The sequence below is a fragment of the Cajanus cajan genome, chromosome 9 (assembly GCF_000230855.2).
Source record: "Cajanus cajan strain Asha chromosome 9, NIPB_CcT2T_4, whole genome shotgun sequence".
NCBI classification, from domain to species: Eukaryota; Viridiplantae; Streptophyta; class Magnoliopsida; order Fabales; family Fabaceae; genus Cajanus; species Cajanus cajan.
The window spans coordinates 15507371-15520948 of NC_138525.1; the positions used below are offsets into that span (position 1 = coordinate 15507371).

At 36.8% G+C, this 13578-nt stretch overlaps 2 protein-coding genes across 2 annotated transcripts; one reads left to right on the forward strand and one right to left on the reverse strand.

Annotated features, from left to right (window-relative positions):
* Positions 1-696: 696 nt before the first annotated feature.
* LOC114916439 (uncharacterized) lies at positions 697-11006 on the reverse strand. The gene is made up of 2 exons (XM_083064177.1): positions 10918-11006; positions 697-5041 (listed from the first exon to the last, which is right to left on the reverse strand). The coding sequence occupies exons 1-2, from the start codon at positions 11004-11006 to the stop codon at positions 697-699; spliced, it is 4434 nt and encodes a 1477-aa protein (XP_082920303.1).
* A 1435-nt stretch (positions 11007-12441) lies between these two features.
* On the forward strand, positions 12442-12903 carry LOC109817421 (transcription factor MYB73). Its single transcript, XM_020382658.3, has one exon. It carries the CDS (start codon positions 12442-12444, stop codon positions 12901-12903), a length of 462 nt encoding a protein of 153 aa, XP_020238247.1.
* The last annotated feature ends 675 nt before the right edge of the window (positions 12904-13578 follow it).

Consider the following 13578-nt stretch of genomic DNA (forward strand, 5'->3'; position numbering starts at 1 on the left):
GGGGAAGTATATGATACTCTTGAATATCACTTTAAAGAAAATATTTATTGGATGTTATGAGATTACATCACAAGCATAATATTTTTCGATTTTAAAGTTGTCAATTTTATTAAAAACCAATTAAGAACTCTCGGCTAAGTATTTTTAAAGAATATTAAAAGTGAAAGCCAAGACAAGCAAATTGACATAAAGTAGACATCAAAAGAGAGTTAATCCCCATTGAGTATATTGTTGCAAAATCAATGATCCAGTAAGAGATTGCTAGCTACAGTCTTTTAGGATCATATACTCAAAGACTTGCATTAAAGTTTGGCTTTTTGATTTTATGACTTTGTGCATATTAAGTTTGTCATATAAAGATATGATTCATTTGAATCAATATAGTATGGACCTATTTCAATTATTAGAAAGTATTATTCGTTGTAATACATGGAAGGAAATGTTTATCTTGAAACATAACCATCATGATTCATGATAATTTCTATATAGTTTTAAAATTTTCAAGCTTTAAGTTAAATGGCCATATTTAGTTGTTAATGATAGGGATAATCTCTAAGGAGTATATGAGCCAAGTGGGAGAATGTTGAAAAAAAAAATATTATGTGGCTCATATAATTCATGTTTGATTTAAATACCTTATTAATCTAATTAATTACTTGATAATAAGGAGCAATTATAGAATAATAATAAGAGCTATTAAGATTTATAATAAATCTTAATAGCTCTGCGTTCTGTGTCGACGCATTTCAGCAACGGAGCCGAAAATCCTCTTCTATACAAGTCTCCTTCAATCACGACATATCTAGCGGTCTGCGTTCGGAGCTTTTTAGCCACCGTTGGGTCAGATGGTAGGGTACCATGCTCAAGATAATCTATCATCTCGGTGATCCATGTACGAACAGACCCCTCTACTACCAAACATTCAGCAGCTACCACACTTGGCGCTTCAAGATCCAAGTGAAGTGTGGTTCGTAGCTGTCCAGGTTTTCTGGTACTGCTTGCCAACCGAGCCAACTGGTCCGCCCTCGCATTGTGTTCTCTTGGTGTGTGCTTTACGTAAACTTCTTCAAACGTATCGCGCATTTTTTGAAACAAATGGTAGTATTTCAACAAGTTTGCATCTTTGACCTGAAAATTATCATTCACTTGTTCGGCTACAACTTTTGAATCAGTCCAGCACTCCAGTTGGTTAACACCAATCTCTCGTGCAAGCCTTAAGCCAGCCAATAACGCTTCATATTCGGCCTGATTATTTGAAGCCTTGAACGCAAATCGTAATGATTGCTCTAGGATTAATCCTGTTGGTCCCTCCAAAATTATACCTGCTCCACTGCCTTGATTGTTGGAGGAACCATCCACATGTATCGTCCATAAATCGTTGACAAAACAACCCCTCGGCTGCAACTCATTGATAAAGTCCACCAAGCATTGAGACTTGATTGGTCCTCTAGGTTGGAAACAAATGTCGAACTCCGATAACTCAATAGACCAAGCCATCATCCTTCCTGCCAACTCAGGTTTACGTAGTACTTTAGCTATTGGGCAATCGGTTCGAACAATAATTTGGTGACTCTGAAAATATTGCCGGAGGCGCCGAGCGGTGTGAACCAGCCCTAGTGCCACTTTTTCCAAGAGCTGGTACCTTGTCTCGGCCTCTTGTAACATACGGCTGACGAAGTAAATGGGCTGCTGTCCTTCCTTTTCTTGAATTAGAATTGTGCTTATTGTATCATTTGACACACACAAGTAAACCACAATCGGTACTTCTGGATCGGGCTTAGAAAGGATTGGTGGGGAACCGAGGCGTTCCTTTAAAGTCTGAAAAGCCTTCTCGCATTCATCGGACCATTCAAACTTGTTTGCTTTTCTCAACAATCTCACCATAGGTTTCGTTATTTCAGCTAAACACGGGAGAAATCGGGATAACGCTGTAAGCCGACCTGCTAGCTGTTGAACTTGTTTAAGGGTCTTAGGGCTTATCATGTTGACGATTGCCATACATTTGTCAGGATTTGCTTCGATTCCCCTGACCGAAAGCATGAAGTCGAGGAACTTTCCTCCGGACACTCCAAACATGCATTTCTCCGGATTGAGCCTCATATCGTACTTGCGCAACTGTTGGAAAATTTCCGAAAGATCCATTGTATGCCGATCAACGTTTCTGGATTTTACAACCATGTCATCCACATATACCTCCATATTCTTGCCTATTTGATGTTGAAACACTTTATTCATCAACCTTTGGTACGTTGCCCCTGCATTCTTCAACCCAAACGACATTACCCGATAGCAGTAATTGGCCGAATCGGTTATGAAGGCTGTCTTTTCCTCGTCGCGGGCATGCATGGGAATTTGGTTGTATCCCGAGTAAGCATCAAGAAAAGTCAACATCTCATGTCCTGAGGCTCCATCAACTAATCGATCTATGTTTGGAAGTGGATAGGCATCCTTAGGGCATGCCTTGTTGAGACTTGTGTAATCAGTGCACATTCTCCACTTTCCATTCGACTTTTTCACCATCACCACATTTGCCAGCCAAGTGGTGTAATGGACCTCCCGAATGAATCCGGCCTCAAGCAACTTGGCAACCTCCGTTTCAACTGCGAGTTTTCTTTCGGTCCCCATTTTTCTTTTACGCTGCGCGATTGGTTTTGCTTCGGCACATACTGATAACTTATGACACATGATTTTTGGGTCTACACCCGGCAGGTCAGAAGGTGTCCATGCAAAGAGATCTTTATTCTCCTTTATAACTTTACATAGGGCCGAGCGATCATTTTCGGAGATTTCGGCACCGATGTATGTAACCTGCTCAGGGTATGAACCTATCTGGAATTGCACTTTTGACTCAATCGGCTCCACCCTTTCTTCATTATTCATTCTAGGATCAAGATCCCATATGGCCTCGTCTACAGTAGCCGAAGCGTTCACAACATGAATTCTGTTTGACTTGGATTTTCTTTCTTCCAACGGCAAAACTCGCAAACTAGCATAATAACATTCTCTCGCTGCCTTCTGATCAGCATGAATTGTGATTACTTTTCCTTGGTCGGATGGAAACTTCATCGCCAAATGTGGTGTTGAAACGATAGCTCCCAGTGCATTCAAAGACGGTCTGCCAAGGAGGATATTATATGAGGTACTTACATCCACCACAATATATTTTACCTGAACTTCTCTGCTTTCCTGTTCGTCAAAACAAAAGCGTGTGAAGAGTTTAATGTAACCTTTGGTACTGACCCTCTCTCCTGCAAAACCAACCAACGGATCGTCATAGGGAAGCAATTCTTTTTCGGAAATGCCCAACAGCTTGAATGTGTTCCAATATATGATATCTGCCGAACTGCCCTGATCAATCAATGTTTTCTTGACGATGCAATTGTGAATTTCTACACTGATGACCATCGGATCGTCTTGCTCTGGGTCAATGCCTTTGAAGTCAGCATCAGTGAAGGTTATTGCTGGCAATCGCCGAGATGACTGTCTATGAACAGTGTTGACCGATCGGATAGCTCGGAGATGTCTCTTTTGGGCCGAAGAAGTTGTGCCCCCGCCCGCAAAGCCACCAGCAATAGTATTGATAACCCTCCTATGCGAAGGTGCCGAGTCATCTTTTCTTTCGCGCAACCTGCTTCTTTCACGTCGAACTCTATCAGAGGTTTTATCAGAACGGTCTTGCCTGTGCCGATCTTGATACCTGGGTTGATATGAACGATTCTGGGATGAACCTGATCGGTCCACAAAGTTATGCAGTTTTCCTTGCTTAATCAAGTCTTCAATCTTATCTTTAAGGGCCGCACATTCATCAGTTGAGTGTCCACGATTCCGATGATACCGACAAGATTTGCTAGTATCTGCCCGTGGTGGAGTGGAAGCCCTCTTCGGAATTGTCAACACTTCAGACGCCAAAGCCTGTTCGAGGACCGCCGCGCGATTGGCATTAAGTGGAGTGTACTGAGTATACTTCGGACCCCGGATAGGCCGCTCCCGAAGGGATATTTCTTTGCCTCGCCCCCTGTATGATTGTTCTACCAGTTTTTCGGATTTAGTGGACTGCTCGGCTCGGGCCTGATTTCTGAATTCTGCCAACTCCTCCATCTGCATGTACTTATCAGCCCTCCTACGTAAGTCGTTCATGTCCGAAGGAGGCTTTTTACAGATGCTGTTGACGAATGGGCCTGGTTTCAAAGCTGTTGTAAGATGATGTAGCGCCACAGCTGGGTTGAGATCTCTGATTTCCAAAGTAGCCTTGTTGAACCGATCCATAAACGCCCGAAGAGACTCCTTTTTGTCCTGTCTAAGACTAACCAGAGATAAAGACGTTAGACTATGAGGGCGACTCGTCGCAAATTGGATAGTGAACTGTGATGACAATGTGTTGAAGGAATCTATTGAATTGGGTGGGAGACGAGTGAACCAGCTGAGAGCTCTGCCTTTGAGGGACGTAGGAAAGATCCGACACAACGCAGCGTCATCGGTCGTACTCAGAGTTACCTGTGTCAGAAAAACATCTAAATGTTCATCAGGGTCAGTGGTACCATCATATTTGTCAATAGGTAAAGCCTTCCAATTATTCATTAAAGGGAGTTGCATAATGGAGGGCGTAAACGAATGTCGGTGTGATCCGACAGTGGTTATATCTGCAGGACGACCCACAGTAGGTAAGGCCGAAGGGAACCTCTCAGGGGCTACTGCTGAAGCATGAGGAACCGATGTATGGACCGCGTGAGATTGATATGACCCTTGAGTTTGTGTGTTGGTGATATGAGTAGGCTTCCATGTTGTATCCTGACTTTTCAATGCTTCATTCTCAGCCCTCAAGGCCGAAAGCTCTCTTGCATCCTTCTCTCTTTGTTGTTTCATTAATTCCATTTCTTGTTTCAGCAAACGCACTGTTTCAGAGAGATCGGTTTCATCCACCACTTCCACATGCTCCTCAATGGGACGATCTTGCGTGTTTGTTCTCCTAGTTATCGGCATCGTTCTTCTCAACAAACTTCCAACCAACTTCGTTCGGCCCCACGGTGGGCGCCAAATGTACCTGTATAAGGATACACCAAATAGTCTTCCTGTGTTTTGAAGGCCGAACGAACGCTCCAATCCGATATGAGTGAAAGGGTTTGTACCTGCAAAAGGCACTCCAACGCTCAAGTCAGCACGGGCACAGAAATCTAGGGTAATTAATGAACAGTGACGTTACCTTTTGACCTGAGCTATTTATACTGACGATCGTGGGCCCTGGACCTTATGGGCCCTGTAAAAACTTACCGTATCAGGTAATACTTCTTAATCAGCTAATTAACCTTTAATGGTTTATTAAAGATAATTAATAGAGATAAGCCGAACCAGGTGGCCGATTGGCAATCGGCCACCTGATTCGGTCCCTCAGTAACCGATAAGAGGGTGGCTAAACGCCCCTACCCGTACAAGTTCTTAATGGATGAACTAATGGAGGGTTATTATGATTATAAGGGAGAGGGTCCATAGTCTTGCATATATAAATGTTGTTCCATTGTTTAATAGGCTTAAGGAAGGACGAAATCGAAGAGCTCTCTCTATTTCTCTAAATATCTAAATATTGTTACATATTTAGTAGTTTGATAACAATGACTAAAAGAGGTACATTTTCACTATTATAAGTTGTAGATTAAGGTTTTAGTTTTCTTACATGTCAGACCATCGTATGCTTTTATAACAAGGTGTTTCCATCCTCTAAGGAGTGAGGCGTTGACTATGTCGTTAGTAAAGGATAATCGTAGTGTTCATCGACAAACTGTCCAAGGGGAACCAAGGAAAGGAATGGCTATCCTTGCCAAGCTCAGATTCCTGTGTAATATTTTTGGAAATAAATAATTGTGTTCTTTAAATAATTTAGTGGGATTTTATATAAATAATTATGGTTTAAGAAATGATGGATGTATTTTAATTATTATGTTGTATTCTAATAAAAGAATAGGGTGATTCTAAAAGAAGAGTTTTAAGATGAGTGCTTTAGTTTACACTTTTTGTTTTGTCTCTCATGTTCTTTTTCTACAAACAAGTTGAATAATCGCCTGAAGAGTAGAAAGCTACTGGAAATCACCCCAAAGATGTTAATCCTTAGTCTAGCATTCATCAAAGTAAGGAAAATAGGTAATCTTATTCTAAGGTGTGAAGTATCTGTTGTGTAGTAGAAATAAGCCTCAATCTTTTTGTTTATATTTTTGTACTTTATGGTCAAATTAAAATCAAATATATTTTTTTGTGTTTATTATGTGTATCATATTTCAACACTTTATATCTACTGAAATTAAAAATTTAAACGAATATGATTGCATGATCTTTGTATAATATAGTTAAAATTATATCATTTTCTAATTTATTTTTTTCAAAAAAATAAATAAAACTTAGTTTTTTAAAATTTTTATGTAATATTATTGAAACAAAAACTTTATTATTAAACATAATTTGTATCATATGTTGTTGGCTTATATTAAATACAAAACATTTAATATAATAATATGTTATCTGATTTGTTATTATGATGTGCATTAAATATTAAATAGGATCTTAGTTTATCTTGCTTTTATCATATTCTACACTTTTCCTATTATACTCTCATATTATATCTTATTTTATCCTTACCACTAAATGTACTCTTAATTTAGTTGATGACCAGATAATTGTCAAAATGGACATTCCAAATAGATAATTAAGGAACTTGGGTACTACCCAACCTTACTCATGCAATTGTCCTATGGTTGTGAGGTTCTCAATCCTATTGAAATTTATTCGAGTCTTATCGATATATAGAGTGTACTTACAAGAAATAAGTACCCGTCCTTCTTCGAAGTCCTTAGAAGTAGTTAGTCTTCAAAGTGGTAGTTGTACCTATAAAAAAGACTGTAATGCCTAAGTTAGCAAGTTCTCAAAGGTTATAAGTGCTTTCTCAGATTGATTGTGTCTTCTAAGGGCGAAATGCAAGAATATAAATAATAGAGAATATGTTACCATTCGCGTGAAAATAATAAACAATATTTAAAATATTTAATTATCATGTAATAGTTAAACATTACTCTTTGTTGTCTTAGCCAAGGAGCAGTGAGTCTCAGCATGTTGAAAACCATTCAGTTTGGCAATGATGCCTTCTCAACATGCCAGATAGTATCTAGATGTACACACCATGTTCTCAATTTTCCCCTCTTAATATCTATCCTTGGGGTCAAGGTGTCTTCGATAAGATGGTTCAAGACCTATCTAATACATAACCCCCCCCCCCCCCAAAAAAAAACTTTAACTTTAACGAGTAAAATTTACTTTAGTTCAGATGACATGTTTGGTGGGACAAGATTTTATCTCTTGGATTTTAAAAATGTTTTGGGGTTTCTATTGTGTTGCCATTTTGGGATACATGATGTCAGGATTGCTTCAAAGGGAGTGTAATGATTATAAAGCAGTTGGCTTGCATAAGAAGTTTCTAGAACCCTAACTTGAGGGGGGTTTCAAAATATGAGGTCGCATCCCTCTAGTCCATCGATCTTTTAGAGATCTGACAATTCAAGGTGGTTGCGATGTTTCATTTCTTAAAGCTCTTAGGCCTATAAATTAGGCCACTTAACCTTCACATGTGATTACCTAGCACCTCTATCTTCAAATCACTTTGAGCACTCATCCTCATCCTGTTTTCTCCCTTAGTGATTGAGTACCTATGAGGTACATTTCCCTTCCTCTCCTTTATGAGTTTTAGTAATTATGTTGAGTCTCCTTATTTAGGTGGGATGGACGTTAATGTTATATCCTCAAATCATTCATTTGAATCCTCTAAGTCATCTTCCTCACCCATTCTCCCAACCTCTAGTGCCTTAATATCCCCCATTAGGATGAAGCACCCCAAACCTACCCATAAGAGAGAGATTACCCAGATTCCCAAGGTTATTCAGGATGATAACGGCTAGTCCGAGTGGAAGGGCTCTTCTTAAGGATAATCCAAATTGATAGAGGTGCCCAACTTGGACATTGAATCTACCATGGTTGTAAACGATTCTTCAAATTGGGTTCAAGATAAATTGCTCGAGTATGCCTCCAAGTATGTTGATGAGGGTTTGCTTATCTGTTTCTTGGAGTTAGGGATGGGAATAGGCTAGGCCTTCAAAGTGGTGGTTATACTTACAAAAGAGACTATAATGCTTAAGTTAATAAGTGTTTGGAGGTTGTAAGTGATTTCTCAAATTGATTGTGTCTTTTGAAGGTGAAATGCAAGAATATAAATAGCTAAGAATACATTACCGTTTGAATGGAAATAATAAAGAGTATTTAAAACCTTTAATTATCGTGTAATGGTTAGACATTACCTTTTATCGTCTTAGCCAAGGAGCAATGGGTTTCGACATGTCGAGGACCATTCGATTTGGAAACGACACCTTCTCGGCATGCTGGATAGCATCTCGATGTACACACCATGTTCCCAATTTTCCATTATCCTTAGGGTCGAGGTGTCTTCAATAAGAACGTTCGAGACCTATCCAATACAAAAAGATACCGTCATTTAAGAAAATTATTGCATTTTAATATGTGCATTACATAGGATAACTATTTATTTTATATAATCAAATTTATAATAATTTTTTTTAATATTATATATTGTATTGTAAATTAAAATATATGCAAAATAAATAATTTTAAACATATAAATTATATTTTAAATTTATAATAAATAATTTATATTGTAATATAAAATTATTTTTAACTATTAATAATTTTTTAAAGAAAAATATTGAAAAAAATATGAACATAATATATTTAAAGAGATAAGAAGTTAAAAAATATTGAATTAAATATAAAAATGATGTATTGAGATAATATTTGAATTTTGAAGATACAGTATATATTAAATAATGGAGCATTCGTTTGATATAAAAAAAAAATAGATTAAATATTTTTTTAGCATATGCAAAATAAGCATATTTATATTTTTCCACCTGTAAAATTTTTCCTTTGTTTTTTATTTCTTTAAAATTGAAACTATTGTTTTAGTTGAACTATTATGACTTTTTTTAATTATTTATGCGTTCATAATTAGAAGATTATGTGACCATCCTAGGTAGTACTCATAATTGTCGGTGCTACTTTAAGTGCATGTGACAATTCAAATTTTTTTTATATATAAATACTTGTAATAAGTATTATATATATTCCTTAAATTGGTCATTAGGGACCAAAAACAATGTTTACAAATTTTAAAAGGATTAAAATTAAGAAAAAATTAATAGAAACAAAAATTAAACATTCATTTTACAAAGACTAAAAATATATTTAAAATTAAAAAAATAATATATATATATATATATATATATATATATATATATGAGGAGGGATCTGTTTACTCTAAGAGTAAGTCTACTTAAACTTACTTCGTTCAATAACTCATGTTCTACATCAAATTTTAACGATCTAATTGTTAAATTTAAAGTTTTTAATGCATAGATCAAATTTGTAAATTTTAAAAAAATTTGAAAATTATTTAATACTTCGTTTTATTAATTCAAATTAATGTATAAAATAATTTTATGATTATCAGTCAATTTGAATTAATGAAATGAAGTATCAAATGATTTTTAATTTTTTAAAAATTTTCAGATTTGATTTATGCATTAAGAACTTTAAATTTAATGGTTGGATCGTTGAAATTTGATATAGAACTTGAGTTATTGAACAAAGTAAGTCTAGGTAGACTTACTCCTAGAGTAAATGACACAATAACTCGGAGATCATAAATTTATATGCGTCGTCACGCATTTCAACTCAGAGATCTCCTACAACACAAGGTGAGTAGCTTAAATGACTAGATCCTACCGAACCGACAACACAGGTGATCTTTTTGGGCTTGCTAGATCAATAGCAATTTGGATATCAATCTACAACATAACAACTCGATTTCTCAAATTTTGCCACTTACGCAAGGAAGTATAGTACTAATGTCAAGATAGAACAGTTGAGTATAGGCCTACCATGGCATTAGCTAGCTTAACTAAGTCTCATATGGGTTTAGCTTACTGATTATCCTTCAAATACTATAACCTTCCAATACTCGATTAGAAACTAAGTTTTTGACTTCGTACTTTACTCAATTTTGGTCGTTTGTAATCAGTATAGCTCAACCTGACCCTTATATTATGGTCACTTCATACACATGTGCCTCGACCTTGTCCACACACAGTACCAACTAAGTTTTAGAGGAGAACAACACAACATCCACTTCAAAGGTCAACTTCCCAAGAAGGATTTTCAACAAATTGGGCTCTTATAGCACCACAACACACTCAATTCACACAATGGGATGAGCAAATTTCAAAACATCTATTCTATTCCTAAGTGATCAACACATCTCATCAACACAACACAACAACACAATTTCATTAACACTGTTTAACAACACATTTTTATCAATACAACAGCTCAATCAACTCACAACTTTCAACTCATATAACCTCTCTACACAACTACACAACTTCACAACTCAATTACAACATGCATTTCACATCTCACAACTCAATCATCACTACATACTTCAACATAAAAAGGAACACATATTCCAACAATGCAAACAGAACCATGCCCGTCAAAATTGTTATTTCATCCGACGCTGGGCTCACATAGAAAGCTCTAAAGCTCTCTCACGCTCGGGGTGGGAAAATCACGCCCAACGACTAAGACCCACAAAGAGCACCAAGGCTCTCTCACACTCGACATAAGGAAAGTCACGCTCGACATCAATTTGGCAGAGACTCCCTAAGACAATTACGCCTAGTGTGGTAAGTGCCACGCCCAGCGAATTTACCCGAGAGCACCAAGGCTCTCTCACACCCAACGCAAGGTGTTTCGACCGACTTTAAGGCTGGGTAGAGACCAACCAAGGTAAATCACGTCTGGTGTGATTACCTTGTGCCCAGCCTCATATCAACAAAGATCCAAACCACTCCAACTACTGATATCACTCCCAAAGCCACCCCTTCCACGCTCAACGCCATTTATCCAAAGACCCCAATCCCACTTCTCACCTGGCACAACCAGCTTTGCGCCCAGCGTGAACTTGAAACTTGGGCATATGATGAATGCCCGCCTAACACAAATTCAAAGATAAGCACTCCAAGTTCAAAAATTCGAACCAACACATGCAATATAAGAAAGATCCAACACATGCAATCCACAAATACATTAACATTGACCACATAAAACGTAGAAACTCCAAGAATAAGCATCATGCAACAACAATCTCCATAAATCATCTCATTCCTCAAACCAACCCAAAACCCCAACCTTCACCCCAACTCATTCACATAGATCCACACATTACTACTTGAAATCAATCTAACAGTTCAACACCTCAATTATAACTCAATGATTCTAACTTTCCTAACCTCGAAATTGGAAGAAAATCTGCACTCTAAGCTACGCGAGGAAGAAGAAGAAGAACGTTGACCGACTCCATACGACTCCAACATTTTATTCAAACTTCTCCACTACCTAAATCACAAACAACACCACTTAGAATAGAAGTGAGGGAAGAAGAAGAGAAGAAGATTGAAAGAGGAGAACTCATGGACGAAAGTCCTTCACTCTAGAATCTCTCTCTAAAAACTCAAACCTTACATCAAAATTTTGAATTCAAATTTTAAATTTATAAAAATAATTAATTTTTAATATTTTTTTTATTATTTAAAAGTTTAAGAGTCAGATAGTAAGAAGATTATATACAAGAAAATAAAAAATCACTTTATATATATATATAGGTAGATTTATACATATGTAGATTTATCATATTCATGTCACTAGCGACTACTACTGACAGGCGACAAAATTTGATTAACACCTATATCCACATCCTGACATCCAACAAAAGGAAGAAAATGATTAATTATTATTGTTAAAAAGAAAATATGTTTACGTAATAGCAAATCCATAAACCGGTAGCACATAAGGTGCCCACCAAGTTGGTAAAATTATTTCTCATTTATTAGTTTTTTTTTAACACCTCCTCATTTATTATTTAAAATTTGAGATTGGATTCGATTTTTGATTATATTTTTCTTATGCTAAAAATGGAGTATACTATTTATAAATTAACTTTAATAACGTCTTAATTTAAGTTTATTTATAAATAAAAAATAAAAACAAAATGAAAGGAGAAAGCGGTCAAAGAAAGACAAACCGAAATGAGGAACAGTAGGAAGAATAATAATACTAAATAGAACATAATGAATGAGCCAGCCAGAAGAAGCTTTGTTCTCCCAAACGTATCTTCTCAAAAACTCAGTTTCCTAGAAGTTCCTCTCCACACCATGCATGAACCATACTATTTCTCTCTCCGTATATAATAAATCACTCTTCTCACTCCTCTCCAACACTACCACTGATCAGTGTCACTCAAAAATAGAAAGAAAAAAAAAAAAAAGGTTTTAGAAAATGAAACCAAGTTCTTCATCCTCCCCACGACCCAACAACAACAACAACAACAATTGTTACAGAATAAAAGGCCCATGGAGCGCGGAAGAGGATCGGATCCTGACCTGGCTGGTGGAAGCCCATGGGCCGAGGAACTGGGCCTTGATAAGCCGTCACATAAAGGGCCGGTCGGCGAAGTCGTGCAGGCTTCGATGGTGCAACCAGCTGAGTCCCGCGGTGGAGCACCGACCCTTCTCCACGCGCGAGGACGAGGTTATACTCCACGCGCACGCGCGCTTCGGGAACAAGTGGGCCACAATCGCCAGGCTTCTTCCGGGCCGAACCGACAATGCCGTTAAGAACCATTGGAACGCCACGCTCAAGCGGAGGGCCCCCCAACGGCGTCGTTTTGCCACGGAGCGCTTCGAGGACGACACGTTTACTGCGTTGACTCTGGCACCGCCGGGGAGTTTCGGGCCCTAATGAGGGATTATCCAAATATTTAACACATTCACTTAAGGGAAGTTATTTTGTCTCTCAACCCAAAAACACTCAAGTTTCTTTAAAATATTTTTTAATTTGTATTTAAATAGCCTCTTAGATTTTTTTTTTTCAGAGTAATTATTAGACTTCTTAAGAGGAAGAGTTCGGTGAAAATTTTATATTATTGCTTAATTGAAAATTTATTTGAAATATGAAAGTTAAATTGAGTTTTGGTTTATGTAATAATTTATTAGTATTAGTGAATGATATTATAATAAAGATTAGTGTATTTCAAATGAATTATGACGATAATTTCGTTGATCAATATCATTGGTATTTACTATTTAGCTATGTCCATATATGTAAACACATGAGTAACCAACCGCTCGCATAAAATTACACTAGAGAACAAAAAAAAAAAAACTAGTATTATACAAGTGTTTTATGTATAAGCAACTATATCTTTTATTTCTTTTCATTAGAGTCGATCTTGTAACACATTAAATATCTTAAATTTAAGATTCGTATCTTATAAAATACGATAACTTATAAATAAAAATTATTTTTATACCATCAACTTAAAAAAGAGAGGGAAACAAATGGTAAATCATATAATAAAAAATTAGTCATAATTGTATAAATTTTTAAACGTAATATGTCAATATAAAACTCAAA

What these genes read in the sequence shown, in the direction of transcription:
- LOC114916439 (XM_083064177.1), bottom strand. Translation starts at nt 11,006, where the DNA reads ATGGCGTTGAGCGTGGAAGGGGTGGCTTTGGGAGTGATATCAGTAGTT. An exon ending in GATATGAGGCTGGGCACAAG is followed by an intron (nt 5,042 to 10,917) that starts GTAATCACACCA and finishes ATCCTTATACAG; the next exon opens with GTACATTTGGCGCCCACCGT.
- LOC109817421 (XM_020382658.3), top strand. Translation starts at nt 12,442, where the DNA reads ATGAAACCAAGTTCTTCATCCTCCCCACGACCCAACAACAACAACAAC.